The sequence below is a fragment of the Emys orbicularis genome, chromosome 12 (genome assembly GCF_028017835.1).
Source record: "Emys orbicularis isolate rEmyOrb1 chromosome 12, rEmyOrb1.hap1, whole genome shotgun sequence".
NCBI lineage: Eukaryota > Metazoa > Chordata > Testudines > Emydidae > Emys > Emys orbicularis.
The window spans coordinates 53,059,775-53,081,952 of record NC_088694.1 but is presented as its reverse complement, the minus strand read 5'-3'; the positions used below and the strand labels follow the sequence as shown (position 1 = coordinate 53,081,952).

The 22,178-nt window shown below is 45.0% G+C and overlaps 1 protein-coding gene across 1 annotated transcript; it reads right to left on the bottom strand.

Annotated features, from left to right (window-relative positions):
• Positions 1-17,107: 17,107 nt before the first annotated feature.
• Positions 17,108-18,070, bottom strand: LOC135887115 (olfactory receptor 6M1-like). The gene has a single exon (XM_065414896.1). The coding sequence runs from the start codon at positions 18,068-18,070 to the stop codon at positions 17,108-17,110; it is 963 nt and encodes a 320-aa protein (XP_065270968.1).
• Positions 18,071-22,178: the final 4,108 nt, after the last annotated feature.

The following is a 22,178-nucleotide window of genomic DNA, read 5'->3' as shown; positions in this document are numbered from 1 at the left end:
TGTCTGCCCAGGTGCCCATGATTGACAGCCACTGCAGTATGATGATGACGGATACCAGTCGTAATATACCATCTTCTACCAAAAGGCAAGGGGCTGCTGCTGTGTGCAATGCAGCCCCACGTCTGCCAGCCCCACGTCTGCCAGCACCCAGATCGCCGATGAAGGCTACCAGTCATACTGCACTGTCTACTGCCAAAAGGCAATTAGCTGCTGCTGTGTAGCAATGCAGTACCACGTCTGCCGGCACCCAGAGGACATATGGTGACGGTGAGCTGAGCTGAGCTGAGCGGGGTCCATGCTTGCCGTGGTATGTTGTCTGCACAGGTAACCCAGGTAAAAAGGCGCGAATCGATTGTCTGCCATTGCTCTGACGGAGGGGGAGGGGCCTGACGGCATGTACCCAGAACCCCCCGCGACACTGTTTTGCATCATCAGGCATTGGGATCTCAACCCAGAATTCCAATGGGCGGCGGAGACTGCGGGAACTGTGAGATAGCTACCCACAGTGCAACGCTCCAGAAGTCGATGCAAGCCTCGGCACTGTGGACGCGGTCCGCTGGCTTCATGCACTTAGAGCATTTTATGTGGGGACACACACAATCGACTGTATAAAACCGATATCTATAAAACCGGCTTCTATAAATTCAACCTAATTTCGTTGTGTAGACATACCCTAAGAAACAGTAATAAGGAATATGGTTCTGTATTCTATTGATGGCTATGTATAGTAAGAGACAGTTTTGGAGAAGAGAGAAAAAGTGAAAAATCTAAAGCTATTCCAGGAATTAGAGAAGAGAGAGAGAATTTTGTTTAAAGCACATGAGAAGAATTCAGGTACAACAGAGAGAAAGAGTGTGTGTATGTGTGTGTGTGGATAGATAGATAGATGGAGGGTGTGTATGGGGATAGATAGATAGATACATAGATACATAGAGAGAGAGAGAGAGGGTGTGTATAGGGATAGATAGATAGATAGATAGATAGATAGATAGATAGATGGGGTGGATGGGGATAGATAGATAGATAGATAGATAGATAGATAGATAGATAGATAGATAGATGGGGTGGATGGGGATAGATAGATAGATAGATAGATAGATAGATAGATAGATAGATAGATAGATAGATAGATAGATAGTGTGTGGGGGGATAGATAGATAGATAGATAGATAGATAGATAGATAGATAGATAGATGGGGTGGATGGGGATAGATAGATAGATAGATAGATAGATAGATAGATAGATAGATAGATAGATAGATAGATAGATGGGGTGGATGGGGATAGATAGATAGATAGATAGATAGATAGATAGATAGATAGATAGATAGATAGATGGATGGGGTGGATGGGGATAGATAGATAGATAGATAGATAGATAGATAGATAGATAGATAGATAGATAGATTTGATTAATTTAATAGAAATTGGGTGTCCAAATCCCTTTCAGCAGCTTTGACAATCTCAGCCGAAGTGAACGTTTACACTTATGGCAGCATGCAGCATACTCACACCGCATGCCCAGCGAGCACAGCTGCTTCTGGGTACATGTCTGGCTCTGTTGATTTGTTTCCTTATTTCCTTGTGTGGGTATCGTAGTTTTGAGAATGCTTGGTGAAGATCTTGTAGGTGTTGGTCTTTGTCTGAGGGGTTGGAGCAGATGCGATTGTACCTCAGTGCTTGGCTGTAGATGATGAATCGTGTGGTGTGTCCGGGGTGGAAGCTGGAGGCATGAAGGTAGGCGTAGCGGTCGGTGGGTTTTCGGTATAGGGTGCTGTTAACGTGACCATCGCTTATTTGTACGGTGGTGTCTAGGAAGTGGACCTCCCGTGTAGATTGGTCCAGGCTGAGGTTGATGGTGGGGTGGAAGCTGTTGAAATCATAGCAGATGTAAAGGTAGCCATCTTACAGCAAAAAAACTTCAGGACCAGACTCCAAAGAGAAACTGCTGAGCTCCAGTTCATTTGCAAATTTGACACCATCAGATCAGGATTAAACAAATACTGTGAATGGCTATCCAACTACAGAAGCAGTTTCTCCTCCCTTGGTGTTCACACCTCAACTGCTAGCAGAGCACCTCACCCTCCCTGACTGAACTAACCTCGTTATCTCCACACTGAATTATACCTGCCTCTGGAGATTTCCATTACTTGGATCTGAAGAAGTGAGGTTCTTACCCACGAAAGCTTATGCTCCCAATACTTCTGTTAGTCTTAAAGGTGCCACAGGACCCTCTGTTGCTTTTTATCTGATCAGAGAGGCACAAAGCATCTGGGATGTATCCAGTGACTCGCACCCCGAGTTTAAATTGCAAAGGAAGGGGTGACTAACTTCTTTAGCTTAAGACAACAAGTTAGGAATCGTGTGCTATATTCGCTGGTAACCTCTAGCTACTTCAGGTATGTCTGCTCTGCAAATGAGGGGTCTGATTGTAACACATGTAGGCATACCTCAACTAGCTTCAATCTTGGGTACCAATAGCAGCACGGACCTCAGCGTGGGCTCACCTTGGACACTGGGTAATTACTCACAGGACACTGCAGCTGGTACCTGAGCTAGATAGATCAAAGCTAGCGTGAATATGTCTACTGATGCTGAAATCATACCTCCAATTACAGTGTAGACAGAGTGGCACTCCAGTGACATGGGGCAGTTGTGAATGACCAGACTGTACCCTACAGCTGCTCTGTATCACCAGAATGGCACAAAACAGCCAGAGACTATCAATGAGACTATCCCCACAATCTCCAGGAAGAACACAAAGGAATTATTCACATCAGTGATAGAACATTCACCCTCCAGAATGAGCTATCCGGGAGCAAGAGAGAGAGGTTTCTCGGGAACTGGGACATGGCTGTAGAACTTGCCTCTGGAATTGGTTGGGATGCTCAGAGCCTCCCAAAGATAGAATCTCCACTTCTTCAGTCTGTCAGTAACCCGCCTGAAATCAGATGTTTAAGAAGCAAAACAAAGAAAATGACAACCTCTCATAAAATAGGGAAAGGAGAAAGAAGGGACTACAGTGCTACCTCTGTGTTCAGTTTATGAATATGTATGGCTTTTATATATCTTTATAGTGGTTGTGGTGTACCTGCCTGTATAGATGGGTACATATGTAGCTTGTTAGACAGACTGATGGATAGGTCAGATAGAAAGAGAAAAATAGACAGATGGGAGGATTAAGAGAAAATTCCTTCAAGGAGAAGAAGGTGCAGAACACTGAAACTGCCCATTTGAAATATTATAGGATACAGCTTTTTATTTTCAAAGAAGTGTGTTTTGCTTGATAGAAAGAAACCATATTTTAGATCTAACGGTCCTAAAGTACTTTCCATACATTTTAATCTCTGCAAAACATCCCTCTGAACTCAACAATGTTAGCACCGGTTTCAGAGTAGCAGCCGTGTTAGTCTGTATCCGCAAAAAGAACAGGGGTACTTGTGGCACTTTAAAGACTAACAAATTTATTAGAGCATAAGCTTTTGTGGGCTACTGCCCACTTCTTTGGATGCATATAGAGTGGAACATATATTGAGGAGATATATATACACACATACAGAGAGCATGAACAGGTGGGAGTTGTCTTACCAACTTTGAGAGGCCAATTAAGTATGAGAAAATTTTTTTTGAAGTGATAATCAAGCTAGCCCAGTACAGACAGTTTGATAAGAAGTGTGAGAATACTTACAAGGGGAGATAGATTCAATGTTTGTAATGGCTCAGCCATTCCCAGTCCTTATTCAATCCTGAGTTGATTGTATCTAGTTTGCATATCAATTCCAGCTCAGCAGTCTCTCGTTGGAGTCTGTTTTTGAAGTTTTTCTGTTGTAAGATAGCCACCCGCAGGTCTGTCATTGAATGGCCAGACAGGTTAAAGTGTTCTCCCACTGGTTTTTGAGTATTATGATTCCTGATGTCAGATGTGTGTCCATTAATTCTTTTGCGTAGAGACTGTCCCGTTTGGCCAATGTACATGGCAGAGGGGCATTGCTGGCACATGATGGCATATATCACATTGGTAGATGTGCAGGTGAATGAGCCCCTGATGGTATGGCTGATGTGATTAGGTCCTATGATGATGTCACTTGAATAGATATGTGGACAGAGTTGGCATCGGGCTTTGTTACAAGGATAGGTTCCTGGGTCAGTGTTTTTGTTCAGTGATGTGTGGTTGCTGGTGAGTATTTGCTTTAGGTTGGGGGGTTGTCTGTAAGCGAGGACCGGTCTGTCTCCCAAGATCTGTGAGAGTAAAGGATCATCTTTCAGGATAGGTTTTAGATCTCTGATGATGCGCTGGAGAGGTTTTAGTTGGGGGCTGAAGGTGACAGCTAGTGGTGTTCTGTTATTTTCTTTGTTGGGCCTGTCTTGTAGGAGGTGACTTCTGGGTACTCATCTGGCTCTGTCAATCTGTTTTTTCACTTCAGCAGGTGGGTATTGTAGTTTTAAGAATGCTTGATAGAGATCTTGTAGGTGCTTGTCTCTATCTGAGGGATTGGAGCAAATGTGGTTATATCTTAGAGCTTGGCTGTAGACAATGGATCATGTGGTGTGTCCTGGATGGAAGCTGGAGGCATGTAGGTAAGTGTAGCGGTCAGTAGGTTTCCGGTATAGGGTGGTATTTATGTGACCATTGCTTATTAGCACAGTAGTGTCCAGGAAATGGACCGCTTGTGTGGATTGATCTAGGCTGAGGTTGATGGTGGGATGGAAATTATTGAAATCATGGTGGAATTCCTCAAGGGCTTCTTTTCCATAGGTCCAGATGATGAAGATGTCATCATTGTAGCGCAAGTAGAGTAGGGGCATTAGGTAACGAGAGCTAAGGAAGCGTTGTTCTAAGTCAGCCATAAAAATGTTGGCATACTGTGGGGCCATGCGGGTACCCATAGCAGTGCCGCTGACTTGAAGGTATATATTGTCCCCAAATGTGAAATAGTTGTGGGTGAGGACAAAGTCACAAAGTCACAGCCACCAGGTTAGCTGTGACATTATCGGCGATACTGTTCCTGATAGCTTGTAGTCCATCTTTGTGTGGAATATTGGTGTAGAGGGCTCCTACGTCCATAGTGGCCAGGATGGTGTTTTCTGGAAGATCACCGATGGATTGTAGTTTCCTCAGGAAGTCAGTGGTGTCTCGAAGATAGCTGGGAGTGCTGGTAGCGTAGGGTCTGAGGAGAGAGTCCACATAACCAGAGAAGCCTGATGTTAGGATGCCAATGCCTGAGATGATGGGGCGTCCAGGATTTCCAGGTTTATGGATCTTGGGTAGCAAATAGAATACCCCTGGTCGGGGTTCTAGGCATGTGTCTGTACAGATTTGTTCCTGTGCTTTGTCAGGGAGTTTTTTTAGCAGATGGTGTAGTTTCTTTAGGTAATCCTCAGTGGGATCAGAGGATAATGGTCTGTAGAACGTGGTGTTAGAGAGCTGTCTAGCAGCCTCTTGGTCATATTCCAATTTATTCATGATGACGACAGCACCTCCTTTGTCAGCCTTTTTGATTATGATGTCAGGGTTGTTTCTGAGGCTGTATATGGCGTTGTGTTCAGCATGGCTGAGGTTATGGGGCAAGTGATGTTGCTTTTCCACAATTTCAGCCTTTGCACATTGACGGAAGCAATCTATGTAGAAATCCAGTCTGTTGTTTCGACCGTCCGGAGGAGTACACCCAGAATCCTTTTTTTTTGTAGTGCTGGTAGGGGGGATTCTGTGGGTTAGTATGCTGTTCAGAGGTATGTTGGAAATATTCTTTGAGTCGGAGACGTCGAAAGTAGGATTCTAGGTCACCGCAGAACTGTATCATGTTCGTGGGTCTGGAGGGACAAAAGGAGAGGCCCCGAGATAGGACAGACTCTTCTGCTGGGCTAAGAGTATAGCTGGAAAGATTAACAATATTGCTGGGTGGTTTAAGGGAACTACTGTTGTGGCTCCTTGTGGCATGTAGCAGTTTAGATAGTTTAGTGTCCTTTTTCCTTTGTAGAGAGGCAAAGTTTGTCTTGTAAATGGCTTGTCTAGTTTTTGTAAAGTCTATCCATGAGGAAGTTTGTGTGAAAGGTTGGCTTTTTATGAGAGTATCCAGTTTTGAGAGCTCATTCTTAATCTTTCCCTGTTTGCTGTATAGGATGCTGATCAGGTGGTTTCGCAGTTTCTTTGAGAGTGTGTGACACAGTCTCTCAGCATAGTCTGTGTGGTATGTAGATTGTAATGGATTTTTTACCTTTAGTCCTTTTGGTATGATGTCCATCTGCTTGCATTTGGAAAGGAAGATGATGTCTGTCTGTATCTGTACAAGTTTTTTCATGAAGTTGATAGATTTCCACTCCATACTTTCTCTCTTTCCCTGAAAATCTCTGTTTCTCTTTCTCTGTTGCTCTCTCAGAATCTCTCCTTCTCTGTGCATCTGGAGAAAATCTTTGCCTTCACCCACTCTATAAATAAGTTTTGAAAGTGTGATGATTTCATCTGACGACTGACAACACCAATAGAAAATTACCAGAAGCAAGAAATCTCCTAGGACAACCTGAGATGGATGATCAAATTGAACACAAAAATGGTCATCTTTATGGCTAAGATTTTTCAGATGACTAAGGCAGTTAGATGCAGAGCTCACATAATCTTTCAATGGGAGTTAGGTGCTGAAATCCCTTATGAATCATTGATAATCCCACTATAAATTGTCAAGGGAGAACTGGGGGATTAGTTCAACTTTTTTGAATTTTCCAACTTTTCATTTTTTCATGATTATTTCCATCAGAGATTGGAATCATGCTGTGAAAGGAAACTGAAATATATTACTCTTAAAAATGCATGAAGTTCTTTACCCCTTTTAAAAACCCTTCTATTGATCATGTTCTAAAATAAACAGATTGTAGGTGGAATGGGAAAGTAGTGTTTATTTGGGAGTGTAATTGTGTGAATAATGCTTTTTGCAGTTACCTGGTAACTAAAAAAAAATAAAAATAATTTTTGGTTCAACCAGAAACTAATGGGGAAAAAAAGTTTGGTGAATGCAAATGATAAAAAACCCCACACATTTCTTTTGGGTCAAATGACAAAATTGAAATGCATAGCTTTTAATATTGAGCCTGTAAAATGTTTTCTATTTTTCAAATCAAAGCAATGGAATTTTGAAACACAAAGGTGGCTTTGCACTGAAAAACAGAGACATTTCCTGTGGGAAATGCTGCAATGAGACATGTTGATTTTTTTTAAACACATGGCTAATACCCTTCAGTGAAACCAACATGAATTTGCAAAACCTGTATGTGTTGCTAAATGTGCATTTGAGCCCAAAAATAGTTTCAGCCACAAAAGGTCACCCACTTCTACTTCTGATCATCTGCATCTGTGCTGTGCCATTTTTCAATGAGAATCACTTGATATTGAGATGGGACAGAATGACATTCCCCTTAGCAAATCCTATGGAAAGTTAGAATATTGTTCCAATAGCAGACTGCTAACAGTAGTATTTTAGAGGCTGTTGGGGGACCACTAGGCATAGCTACCAGGTAACTCGGGAGAGTGGAAGACCAAAGTGTCGATGAAGCTCTTTTGCTCTGGGCCTATCTGCACCCCCAAACCCCATCTTGTGAACTCTCACCTACTTCTGTGCTCGCTGCTTACAGGCTTTGTAGCAAGCTGAAGCAGAAATGTAAGGGTCAGCTTTTCTAGCAGGCAGACTGCTGTAAACAGGCCTTGCAAGGCCACAAGATAAGCAGGCGTATGGGAACTTTTCTAATTGTAACTGCTAGAGAAGGGAGGGGTGGGAGGTGTAAGAGGGAGTAACAGGACAAAGGCTTACACAGAGACTGCTTGAAGTATAAAAGGTAAAAGTTATTTGTATTTGTTGCACTGGATTTGAGACATGCTGGTCTCCTAGTGTCATTTCAGAGCTCTGAAATAAACTTGGCTTGCTTTCTCCCCTCGGTGTCTTTATTGGTGCCAAGCACACCAGGCAACGGACCATTTGAAGTCTGCCTCGAGCACTTGGGCGGTAACAGTTTTGGCGTCCCTGGGTGGGCTCGAGGCTGAAATTTAGCCTTGCCCGGATCCCTCCTGGTGGCCGACGGATTACGACGACGACCGACGCCCAGAGTTCACCGGTGACTTCATCGGGGGCCTCGGCAGAGACGTGGTTTGCTCGACCCCGGAGGGCACAACGGTGCAACGCACACAGACAGTGGAGAAGCAGCTGCGGGCGACGGTGGGGAACCGGTCCTGTCGATAGGGCGACGGTGCAGAACCGGACCCTTGGATAAGGTAGGAACAGTCCAGTGGGGACTTTATCTGTCTTGACCTGGGGACGCCCAGAGGTCTACCTGTTGTGACTTGGGGACGCCCAGAGTCTCCCTCAGTATGGGGCAGGGACAGAGTACAGCCGGCAGGGTACAGTGTACACCTTTAGAATGCATTCTGGTGAACTGGAAGGTGTTTGGATCTGATCAGTTGATTAAAAGTAAATTGAAAAGGTTCTGTACAGTTGATTGGCCTCAGTACCAGCTGGAGTGCCAAGAAAGGTGGCCACCGGAAGGATCACTTAATTACAACACGATCCTTCAGTTGCTTTTGTTTTGTCAGAAAACAGGTAAATGGAATGAACATCTCTATGCGTATACGTTTATGGTATTAAGAAATAGGACTGATATTTTGCTCAAGTGTCATTTGACTCCGACAGGCTCGGTAGTATGTGCTGCTAAACCCCAGAACCCTCCCACTGTTGTAATGCCAGAATCGGTGTCCCCTTCGGCTCCTCCACCCCCACAGGCTTTAGAGAGTACCCCCCCCCCCCCCGTGGGATTGTATCCGTTGATTACTGAGAGTGTGGTAGCCCGTCCAGGAACACAGGAACGGCCAGCACAGATAGGGTCAGTGTATTCTTCCATAAGCCTGACTGGGAAGATTGTAATATACTGATGAGAACCCTGTTGTCTGAAGTGGAGCGGAATCAGGTTATAGCCAAGGCTAAGCGGAGGAAGACAGAGAAGGCATTTAAGGTTTAAAAGGGAAAGCTATTGGACTCCAGAGGTTGTACAGAGTGGAATCCTCAGAAGTGAGTGTGCTCGTCCTGGTTTGTTGCTTCAAGGCTCTGTACAGAAGTTATGTTACTGGAAAGGTGTATGATGGCAATGTGTATGTGTTAATGGTTGGAGAAAAGGTGTATGAGTGAAGAGTGGAAGGTTCCTTTGGAAGTTAGAAGAAGCCGAGAAAGGGAGAAGAGGAAAAAGCACAGAATGAGTTAACTGAGAGGAAAATACAGCTGGCCTCAGTCCAAGGTCAGTGTTCACAGCCAAGACTTTGCTGACAACCAAGAGGAAGGGGGGCTGAATGTGCCCAAGCAACTGAGATCAGCAAAATACTGCAAGGCATAATGAGGACAACAGAAGGGTTAAGAAGCAGTTTTGCTGGATAGTATTGGCTCAAGGATTTAAAATTCCCCCACTCTGTTTGGACAGGCTTTGGCCAGAGACTTGGAGGAGTGGGATAATTCAGACAGAGCCCTCTTGCTGCAATATGTAGATGACTTGCTAATTGCTGCTGTGGGTCTAATCCCTTGTCTCAGAGCTACTGTGAGTCTCCTAAACTTTATTGGATTGCGAGGATACAGGGTATCTCAAAACAAAGCCCAAATTGCTCTTACAGAGGTTCAATATCTGGGATTTCACATCAGGCAGGGAGAGAGACAGCTCTCAAACGAAAGAAAGGAGGCTATCTGCCAAGTTCCCATCCCCAGCAACCGTAAACGGCTTAGAGCATTCCTGGGCATGGCAGGCTTTTGCAGAATATGGATTCCAGAGTTTGGACTGTGGGCTAAACCTCTGTATGAATGTGTTAAGGGAGCGGATCAAGACCCCTTTCACTGGGCCCCAGAAGCGGACAGGGCATTTAAGATCTTGAAAAGGAAGCTAATGGAAGCTCCAGCCCTCGGCTTGCCCGATATATCTAAGACGTTCCAACTGTATGTGCATGAACGAAAAGGGGTAGCTTTGGGAATGCTTACCCAGCTATTAGGTGCCTGGAAGCGTCCTGTAGCATACTTTTCTAAACAACTGGATCAAGTTTCAAGGGGATGGCCAGCCTGTTTGAGGGCGGTCGCAGCTACTGCTCTGGTGCTTGGGGAAGCGGAGAAGCTGACACTGGGAGGAGCTGTGCAAGTGTATGTTCCTCATATGGTCCGAGCCTTGCTGGACACTAAGGGGGGTCTTTGGCTCACACAGGCTCGGGTTGCGCGGTACCAGGCGAAGCTGTTAGAGAATCCTGAAGTCACCCTGCAGATCTGTCCCTCCCTTAATCCAGCTACACTGCTACCAGAGACAGAAAGGCAGGAACATGACTGTTTAGAAATCATAGATGTTCAGTATTCTAGCCGCCCAGATCTAAAAGATCAGCCACTCCCAAATGCTGACTTGGAATGGTATACAGATGGAAGTAGTACTGTTGTGGATGGGCAAAGGAGGGCTGGTTATGCTATTGTGTCTCTTCATGATACCGTGGAAGCTGAGAGTTTACCGGCAGGAACGTCTGCCCAGCTTGCTGAACTAGTGGCCCTGACCCGTGCCCTCGAGCTGGCAAAAGACAAACGGGTTAATATCTTTACTGATTCAAAGTATGCTTTTGGGGTCTTGCATGCCCACGCTGGTTTGTGGAAGCAAAGGGGAATGTTAACAGCTCAAGGCTCTCCGGTCAAGCATGGGTCTCAAATTCTCCGGCTTTTAGAAGCAGTACAACTCCCCTCAGCAGTAGCAGTGGTGCATTGCAAAGCCCATCAAAGGGAAGAATAAGATGTAACCAGGGGCAATGCCAGAGCAGACAGGGAAGCTAAGCGAGCTGCTACCCTGAAATCACCAACAGAGGAGAATGCCCAAATGCATGCCCTCATCCCATCAGTGGGTGAACTTGCAGCCCCTCAGTACTCCCAAGAGGACAGAAACCTGGCTGACAGTCTCGGTCTCCAGGAAAAAGAGGGATGGTTTTATTCCACAGAGGGAAAAATCCTCCTGCCCAAGGGCCTGATTCGACCGGTGTTGCAGAAACTGCATCAAACCACACACGCAGGCAGAGAGGCTCTCACCCAGCTCATGACTAAATATTTTCTAACCTCTGGACTTAAACCCCTAGCATCACAGGTACAAGCTGAATGTTTAATCTGCCAAAAGAATAACCCACGACCAGGAGTAGCAGTGCCACCAGCCACCCGGGAACCTACCCCAGGCCCAGGATTGGTGTGGCAAATAGACTTTACTGAGTTTCCCAGGACTCAAGGGTACAGGTACCTTCTTGTTTTAGTGGATCGATTCAGCGGATGGCCTGAAGCCTTCCCATGTCGCAACAACACTGCCAAAACAGTGGCTCTTAAGTTTGTCAAGGAAATTATTCCTCGCTTCGGCCTCCCCCAATGGATGGAATCTGATAATGGAACACACTTCACATCTCAAGTGGTTCAAAAGATATCAAGCGCTCTGCAAATCCCCTGGAAACTCCACACACCCTGGCGACCACAAGCCAGTGGAGTAGTGGAACGCACAAATCAGACGCTCAAGAGACACCTTTCAAAGGTCTGTCAGGAGGCCTCTCTTAAATGGCCTGATGCCTTGCCCCTTGTGTTACTTCGCATTCGTGTTCTCCCTAAGGGTAGGATAGGGCTTAGTCCCTTCGAGATTATGTTTGGAAGAGCATGGCCTATGAATGGTACCCCAGTTCTGGCAGGGGAATGGGGAGTGGGGTGTGGTTTCTTGTCTCAGTATATGTGCCCTCTGTCTGCTGTTCTTTCTTCTCTTCACAGGTACACCAAAGATTCACAGCCTCTTCTGCTGGATGTCCGGGTCCACTCCCTGCAGCCTGGTGACTCCGTTCTCGTGCGGACCTGGAAGGACGAGCCTCTCCAAGAGAAGTGGAAGGGACCCCACACCGTCCTGCTTGTCACCCATACAGCAGCAAAGGTCGAAGGACACAAGAACTGGATTCATCACTCTCGACTAAAAGCAGTGCCCGCTCCTGAACAGTGGACTGTCCAGCCTGCGGAGAAGACTGCTAACGACGATTTGGGACTTAAGCTGTTATTCAAAAGACAGTAAGGATCGCTGGGAATGCGTTGTGATCTTTTTGAACAGTCACAGCATTCTCCACGAAAACCCTGAGCATTGGTTTTATTTTCTCACAGAAGGCCGACCTGGCCTCTGTATTTGGTCTTGTTATTTTTTGACTTGTTTAGTGTCAATAATTCTTTTTGTCTTCTGGGTATTTGGGTTTGTGGTACTAGTGCCTACAAATGGCTTCCTAATGGTTGGCATGGTAGCTGTTATAAAGGCTATCTTGCTCCTCCCCTCCGCATTCTACCCAAGGCTCCTTCAGGTCGTCCCAGGTACTGTCGGTCTTTGAGAGCTACCTTAGAACCCATCAGTGAAGGAGACAGGTTTGGGATGATAGCCCTCCCTTCCTATGGCGTGGGACGACTAGCCCAACTTTACAGAAGACTATCTAAATTTCTCACCCAGTTTGCCAATGATACCCTAGCCATAGAGAAAAGCATAAGTTCTGAGCTGTACCAGCTTCGACTGCTGGCTTTGCAGAACCGTCAGGCCCTAGATTATGTGTTAGCCTCACGAGGCGGGGTCTGTGCCCTTATTGGAAAAGAGTGTTGTACCTATGTCCCAGAGTTTTCACAGGACATTAACAAGCACATCTTGTCAGCTGAACGGGTCTTTAACCAGTGGAAGGCCCAGGAAGGGGAACCCACTATTTTGGATTCCCTTTGGGGTTGGATACCTGGTTTAGGGGAACTAGGGGATATAGGGGGAAATATTGTTCGCATCTTGCTCACAGGTGTGGTGATACGTTTTATTCTTGTTCTTTTGCTCATTTGCTGTAAAGTGCTAATATGTAAGATTTGTACCTCTCCCTCCCCAGAGGTTCCTTTATACCCTCTCATTGATAATCCTGATTGTATGGAGCTTAATCGCATTTTGTCTTTAGAGTATGAGAAAACTCTGACAAAGGTTTGTTGAGTGTTCTCAAAGGAGGGATTGTTGGGGGACCACTAGGCATAGCTACCAGGTAACTCGGGAGAGTGGAAGACCAAAGTGTCGATGAAGCTCTTTTGCTCTGGGCCTATCTGCACCCCCAAACCCCATCTTGTGAACTCTCACCTACTTCTGTGCTCGCTGCTTACAGGCTTTGTAGCAAGCTGAAGGGTCAGCTTTTCTAGCAGGCAGACTGCTGTAAACAGGCCTTGCAAGGCCACAAGATAAGCAGGCGTATGGGAACTTTTCTAATTGTAACTGCTAGAGAAGGGAGGGGTGGGAGGTGTAAGAGGGAGTAACAGGACAAAGGCTTACACAGAGACTGCTTGAAGTATAAAAGGTAAAAGTTATTTGTATTTGTTGCACTGGATTTGAGACATGCTGGTCTCCTAGTGTCATTTCAGAGCTCTGAAATAAACTTGGCTTGCTTTCTCCCCTCGGTGTCTTTATTGGTGCCAAGCACACCGGGCGACGGACCATTTGAAGTCCGCCTCGAGCACTTGGGCGGTAACAAGGCCAAGAACAGAGAACACATTTTTATCCAAAGATACACAAAAAGACTCAGGCAGTTCAGTGCAGTCTCCCAGAGAACCGGAGAAGAGCAACTGTCAATTCAGTGCCGGGCTTACAATGGTGCCAGTGGCTCCATGGAGCCAGGCCCATGCTCAGAAGGGGCCCTGGCCTGCTCCGCTTGCACTGAGCCCCGAGACCCCGCTGGCTCCCCCCGCCCACCACTTGCTCCTCTCTGCCTGCCTACTGGCCAAGGGCTCCTCTCCACCGCCTGGCCCCACACCCCTGCTTCTCTCTGCCCCCTGGCCAGACCCCAGTGCACCTCTGGCTCTGGGCAGTCTCTGCTTCCCACCACCTGTGGGGTCCTACCTGTCTCCCTGGAGCTGAGCCGCCTGGGACTGGTGCAGAAGCCTGGCCAGTCTCAGCTGGTGGGGGGGGGGATGACAGTGTGGGGGAGGGAGGGCTTGGCTGGGCCTCTCCAGGCAAGAGTGTCTTGAGGGAGCCTGGCCAGGGCAGGCCCAGGCCTGACTGATCACACCACTCCCGAGGGGCGGAGCGATTCCCGGCCCTGGGACCAGCCCTGGCTGCGCTGCCGGCTCAGCCCAGCAGACACAGTCGCCTCCCAGAGGGCCAGTGAGTGTGGCTGGGAGGCAGGGCATGGGGGAGTGGGTCTCTTAGGGGTCTGGGCAGGTGCTGGGCTGTGAGGGGGCGGGGAAGATCTGTGTGTGTTGGGGCACTAGGGAGTGGGGGTTCTGTGGGGGGCACTGGGCAGGGGTAGTGTTGTGCAGGGCGCTGTGCATTTTTGGAGGGGTCAGGCGGTGGGGGGCGCTGGGCATAGTGGGGCTGCGGGGGCTCTGGACATAGGGAGTTGGGAGGGTGTTGGGCAGGGGGTGGGGCTGTGTGGCATGGCATAGGCCAGCCCCCCAAGGGAAAGGGGCATGCTGGCATCACAGGGCTGGGCAGACCACTGTGCATCTAGCAACTTCCGGTTTGTAAATTGTGCCCTTGCATTGGGCAGAGCAGGCTGCCCCTGCCATGCCATGCCCCATTGCCCCTGGCTGGCCCCTTGCTCTGCGGGCTGACCTCCCCGCACCATGCTCCATTGCCTCTATGGGAGCCCACAAATATGTTTGGTGTCGGGCCCACAAAAGGTTAATCCGGCCCTGACTATAATAAGTTACTTTTTTTTAAAAAGGGAATGTAGTGAACCCAGAGTATTGTGCACCAGTCAGCCTCACTTCAATACCTGGAAAGATATTGGAACAACTTGTTAAACAGTCAATGTGCCAACACCGAGATGACACTAGTAAAATACAGAATAGCCAGCATGGATTTATCAAGAATAAGTCTTGTCAAACAAACTTAATTTCCTTCTCTGAGAGGTTTAGTGGCCCTGTAGATAGAGGAGAAGCAGTAGACAGGATCTATCTAGATTGTAGTAAGGTTTTTGACACAGCTCCACATGACATTCTCATGAGCAAACTAGGGAAATGAGGTCTAGGTAAAATTACCCTAAGCTGGGTGCACAACTGGTTGAATGACCATATCCAAAGAGTAGTGATCAGTGGATTGCTGACAAACTCGGAGGGAATATCTAGTGGGGTCTCCAGGGGGTCAGCCCTGGATCTGGTACAGTTCATTATTTTCACTGATGACTTGCATAATGGAGTAGAAAGTATGTCTATAACATTTGCAGATGACACCAAGCTGCGATGTGTTGCAAGTACTTTGGAGGACAGGGTTAGAATTCAAAACAACCTTGACAAATTAGAAAATTGGACTGGATTCAACAAGATGAAATTCAGTAAAGAGAAATGCAAAATACTTCACTGAGGAAAGAAATATCAAATGCAGAACTCCAAAATGGGGGGTGACTGGCAGGGCCGGCTCTAGCGTTTTTGCCGCCCTAAGCACACACACACACACACAAAAGCCGCGATCGGCGGCAATTCGGCGGAAGGTCCTTCGCTCCGAGAGGGAGTGACAGCCCTGCCGTCGAATTGCCGCTGAACGGCCGGATGTGCCGCCCCCTCTTCATTTGCCGCCCCAGGCACCTGGTTGCTATGCTGGTGCCTGGAGCCGGCCCTGGTGACTGGCTAGGGGGTAGAAGTGCTGAAAAGTATCTGGGGCTAATACTGAATCACAAACTGGATATGAGTCAATAATGTGATGCAGTTGTTAGAAAGGATAATAGCATTCTGGGGCGTAATACCGGGAGAGCCGTAGGTAAGAAATTGGGGGCAATTGTCCCACTCTACATGCACTGGTGAAGCCTCAGCTGGAGTACTGTGTCTGGTTCTGGCCACTACATGTTAGCAAAGAGGTGGATATAATGCAGTTGAAAGTGCGTCTATATAATTTGTAGATGGCAGCAAGTTGGGAGGTGTTGCAAGTACTTTGGAGGACAGGATTAGAATTCAACATGACCCTGATACATGAGAGAATTGCTGCTTTCATTTCAGCACCTCCTTTTTTTTTGAGGATTAATTATTTGTGTTCTAGATTTCAAGCGTAAGTGTGAAAATATTTTTTCCTCACAGTACTTATTACTATGGGTGAAACAGAAAAATGTGAAAATTAGAGCATCTGAAATGCGTAGTCAATCTGGTACAATGAGAATGAAAGACGGGCGGGGGGGAGGGGCTGGTGGGAAATCTAGAATTACATTTTATGGATTCAAAATGTGTTCTCCTTCTGCATCAGAATGAAACCAAGACCTTTTGTCATTTATTATGAATCAGGTTTGCTGTTCAGGATAGTGTTGTTGGTCAATTCTAGAGAGAAAAGCAGCACTGATCCTAGAGGCCAATGTCTTGGATTATGGCTTGGAACTGGGGAGACTCAGGTTCCAATCACTATTTGGCCTGATTTGAAGATGGGAGTTGTACAGGTGTCTTTCACAGGATCTGCAGTTGAAGAATTTCTCTCTAACAATTCGTTCTGTATCTGAGAAACCTCCATACTGTGACTAACATTCTACTGCTACTGATAGACGCAATGAAAATCTGAAATCGCAACTCAGAGGTAGTCGGATATTGCATGTTTATCTCTACAGACTAGGATATCGATCCATTGGATTGGTGAGCAAGACTTGGACTCAAAAATCCTAACTTCAGAGCCTAGGTCAGCCACAGATTTTTTCTCCAGACCTTAGGCAATTCAGTTCTTATACCCTTTCCTTAGTTATTTAGATATAAAAAATCCAGACAGTGTTGTCCTACCCCACAAGGGTGTTGTGAAGTTTTCAGAAGCTGCAGTGATAACTAAAGAAGTGGTGTACATATATATAGTGCCAAGTGCTATTGAAAGTCCTGTAATAAAAGGAAGTTTACTCTGCTACTCTCAATGAAGTGTGAGTTCTGTGGATCATTGCACATTGATTTCCAGGGTCTGACAATTCAGCACTTTCAAGAAAGGCTTAATAATTCTTACCATTTCCTTGAACACTAGCATTCAATGAACCTTTATTTATAAAAAAACCACCATGTGAATCATTACACATAACTTGGCTACACATTAGCAGATAGATTCATGCCTCTTTATTATCCCTCCATTGCTTTTCTTGTATCTATTTGGAAGCATGTCACAGATTGGGGAACAACTTTGCAGTACCCATCCTAAAGACTTCTCTCAGGGTAAGTTTGACAGTCTTGTTTCTGAGGCTGTAGATAAAAGGGTTGAGGAAAGGGTACAGTACGGTGTTCAGAAGAGCAACCCCTTTGTTGACATCCGAGGAGGCACTTCCTGAAGGCCTGATGTACAAAACAATAGAGCTTCCATACCCAATTGCCAAAGATGTGAGATGGGAGCCACAGGTACCAAAACCTTTCTGTCTGCCTGTGGCCGTTGGGATTCGGAGAATAGAGAATAAGATGCTCACATATGACAACATCGTTGGGCATAATGAGCTCAGCACTATGGTTAAGATCAAAATGGAATCCACCCTTCTAACCCCACTGGTGTCAGTGCAGGAGAGTTGAAAAACGGGTTCGTTGTCACAAAAGAAATGGTTGATCACATTTGGCCCACAGAATCTTAGCTTCAAAATCAGGACCATCCGTAAACTTATAACTGTGAAACTTCCCACCCATGAGCCAAGCACTAGTTGGATGCAGAGTCTCTGATTCATGATGGTGGTGTATTGCAAAGGGCGGCAGATGGCAACATAGCGATCAAAGGACATGACCACTAGGAGAGCTGACTCTGTACCACCTAAGGCAAAATAGAAGAAGGACTGAGCCATGCAGCCATGGAATGAAATGGTTCTGCTGACTGAGAGATAGTTCAGCATCAGCTTAGGAATTGTGACCGAGGTGAACCATATTTCGAGGAAGGACAAATTGGCGATGAAAAAGTACATGGGAGAGTGGAGTCGATGATCCACCCACACTATGAAAATGATGACCACGTTACCCGTTACTGTGATCAGGTAGGTGAGGAGAAGAACCAGGAAGAGGAATATCTTCAGTTGCTCTCTAAGGCTGGAAAATCCCACTAGGATGTACACAGACACCGCCGTTTTGTTTCTTTCCTCCATGTCTAACATCAGCGTTGTGTGTGGAAAGAGTTACAGTGAAAAGAAGAGCATGGTATCCAGGAGTCCCAGTCTCAGTGTCTCTGAGCACCCAGCAGCACATATTCTTTTATGTTTTTGTCTTTCCACATAATTCCACCAGGAATTCATGGATTCCTGGGACAGAAGGGACCTTTGTGATCACCTCATCTGACTGCCTGTATAACTCCTGCCATTCAACTCCCCCCCCAAAATGCCTTTTAACTAGAGCCTATCTTGTGGGGAAACATCCCATCTTCATTTAAATGTTGCCAGTGATGGAGAATCCACCACAGCCCTTGGCGAGTTGTTCAAATGGTTATTTCCTCTCACTACTAAAAAAAGTGCATCTTAGGTCCAATCTGAATCTTTCTATGTTTCTATCTTTGACTTCCAGATGTTTGGTCTTGTTATACATTTTTCTGATTGATTGAAATAGTTGTTCTCCAAGTAGCTACTTATAGACTGTGAACAAGTTACATTTTAAACTTCTCTTTGTTAAGATAATTATATTGAGTTCCTTCCATCTGTCACAATACGTAATGTTTTCCAAAGCTTTTATCGTTCTCCTGGCTCATCTCTGAACCCTTGCCCATTTATCAGCATCCTTCCCCAACTGAGAACACTAGAATATAAATACATATGGAGATATACCTATCTCATAGAACTGGAAAGGACCCTGAAAGGTCATCCAGTCCAGCCCCCTGCCTTCACTAGCAGGACCAAGTACTGATTTTTGCCCCAGATCCCTAAGTGGCCCCCTTAAGGATTGAAGTGACAACCCTAGGTTTAGCAGGCCAATGCTCAAACCACTGAACTATCCCTCCCCCAGAATTCGTCAGAAGATTCCAGCAGCCGTTGCATCAGTGGCAAATACAAAGGAAAAATAACCACTGGAGATTCTCAAGGTTTCCCTGTTTTCACACCCAAGGATTGCATTAGACTTTTTGGCCACATCACCTTCCTGGAAGCTGATGTGCAACTGATTATTCAGAATGACTCTGGGTCTTTTTCAGAGTCAATTTTGCTAAAGACATCCCATATCCATATCTCATACATTGCAATTTCGAGTGAACATAATACCATCTGCACACTTATGGCTGACCTGGAGCAATGTCTTTCCGCCTTTTAAAGCTGGTGAACCATCAATCAAAGTAAAACTGTTCACAATCCCATTCCATTAAGTATAAAGAGTAAAAGTGCTGTCAATGATAACAATGATAACCCTACTGAATTCAACTACCACATCTGATCTCAGTAACTTTGAAAGTTTTCACCACTCCAAGTTTATCCTGGAAATTTAATTTTCTTTGCTGAGAATTATAATAAAAATTTCAATGCTTCATAAGCTCTCTGTTGCCTTGCATGGCACCACCCCCAGAGGACAAGACTCATCAATTGAGAAACGCAGATCTATTCTGCTCTCAGCATCACATAAGTCATAGAACTGTATCTAGTCATTTCTCCATTCAGCCCACAATTTGAGGTTAAGTAGAGGATATCTTTCAGAAAGACCTTTAAACTCAATTTAAAGACTTCAAGTAACAGAATATACACCACATCCCTACGTAAATTATCCCAATAGTTAATCATTCTCACCCTTAAAAATGTGCATCTTACTCCCAGTTTGAATTTGTCTATCTTCAGCTTCTGCCTCACTAAAAAGTCATCAACTGTCAGAAATCTCTTCTCCATGTAGGCAATTGAACCCATGATCAAGACATCTCTGAACCTTTTCTTCAATAAGGTAAATAGATTGAATTTCACTACTATAGTCTATAGTTCACCTTGCTAAATTCTTCTTTTATAGCCCTTTGCAACCACAGTGACATGAGAAATGCAGTAGCTGAAGACTGACTTACACAAACCTTATAGTGATTGACCCAAGGAGCTCACTGTACCTAGCTTTAAAAAAGAGATGTTTAAGGGATGATCTGGTTACAGTCCAGAGTACCTATTTTGCGAGTAAATGGGCTCATCCACCTAGAAGAGTCAGGCATAACAAGACCCATTGGCTGAAAGTAGAAGCTAGAAGAATTTGAGACTGGAAATAAGGAGTAAATTTTAAAGACTGAAGATCATTAAGAGTAGGAAGAACTTACTGAGGGTTGTGATGGAGTATCCATCACTGAAAATTTTTAAATCAAGATTTTTTTTTCTAAACAATCTGCTCTAGGAATTTTTACTGGGAAGTTCCATGGTCTGTATCATAGAGAAGGACAGACCAGATAATCACAATGGTACTTTCAGGCCTTCTAAGCTATGAATATGACCCATGGAACAAAGGATAGGAATAGCCATACCATGCTTTCATATCTTTACCTTTCCAGACCGGCCGAGCAATGGATGCTGTCATTCAGAAATGAAACAGAAAAGACGTCTCTCTTTCTCTGAGTTTCTCTCTGTCACTGTTGCTCTCTCAGCATCTCTCCTTTTCTGTGCAGCTGAAGAAAAGTCTTTGCCTTCACCCACTTTATAAATAAGGTTTTGAAAGTGCTATGATTTCATCTAAAGACTCACAACACCAATGGGAAATTACCAGAGGCAAGAAATCTCCTAGGACAACCTGAGATGCATGCTCAAATTGAACACAAAAATGGTCATCTTTAAGGCTAAGTTTTTCAAAAAGCTTAAGGGAGTGAGGTGCAGAGTTCCCATGATCTTTCCATGGGATTTAGGTGCTCAAATCTCTTAGGAATCTTTGAAAATCCCACCATAAACAGATAAGGCAGAACTGGATGATTTATTCAGCTTTTTGAGTTTCACATATTTTGATTTTTTTCAATTATAGTTTCCATCAAAGTTTGGATTGATGCTGTGAAAGGAAATGGAAAATATCACTCTTAACCACTCATAAAGTTCTTTAACCCTTTTGCAAATCTTTCTATTGATCATGTTCTAAAATAAAGATTGTAGGTGGAATGGCAAAGTAGTGTTTGTTTGAGAGTATAACAGTGTGGTTAGCTAGCACTTTAAAATGAAAAATAGGTTCATGTTGAACCAAAAATTAATGAAAAAAGGTTTGGTGAAAGCAAAATATAAAAAATAGTATGCATTGCTTTTGGGTCAAGGACAAAATTGAAATGTATAGTTTTTAACTGTGACTGTTAAAATGTTTTCTATTTTTTAAAAATAAGAGTAAAGGATATTTTGAAACAAATTGTTGCTTTGCGCTCAAAAACTCAAACATTTAATGTGGAAAATGCTGCAATGAAACATTTTGATTTTTTCCAAAAAAATATTGGCTAATACACGTCAATGAAACCAACATGAATTTTCAAAACCTGTAAGTTTGTTCTCCATGTTCATAGAAGGAGGGCATGGAGTAATGGGCTTAATCTGGAGCGAGGGAGATTTAGGTTAGATATTAGGAAAAAATTCTGACTGCAAGCGTAGTTCAGCACGAAAATCGGCTTCTGAAGGAAGGTTGTGGAATCCCCATCATTCGAGGTTTTATAACTAGTTGGACAAATATCGGAGTGGGATGGTCTGTTCCTTTGTGCCACAGCACAGGCAGCTGGGTTATACGACCTCCCGATGTTCTTTCAAGCCCCACATTTCTTGCTTTTTATTAACATGAGGGTGAAATGCTAGGTTGTGATATGCTACAAAAAACAGGTTTCGGGGCCTAGAATGGGGTACTTTCCTCTCTGAATCAGCACTGGTGCCAGTACCCATGAACATCTCTAAGATACAATGTGCTTCAGGAAGCAGTATGCCTGACTCAGTAGATGATGCTATTGTCTTTGAGTCTACACTGCCCTCGATGCCCCCGTGTGGTGCTGGGAAGTGCGGGACAGCAGGGGCCTTTTTGTCTCGCAAGAGAAAATGACTTCAGGAAGCTTCATCACTCAAACACTCAGTTCTCTATCCGTGTAACAAATATGGACAGTGCTTTTCTGTGCCCCCAGGGTGTAGTGAAGGGCTCAGAAACTACAGTGTTGCAGACAACATTAGAGCCTGACAGAGACTTGGTACCCGAGTCCTGAAGGAAGCTCGCTCTGCTTCTATCAATGATGTGTTTGTTCTATGATTTGCATTGATCTCAATTGTCCGACAGCTTAGCACTTTGAAGAACGACTTAATTATTCTAATTATTTCC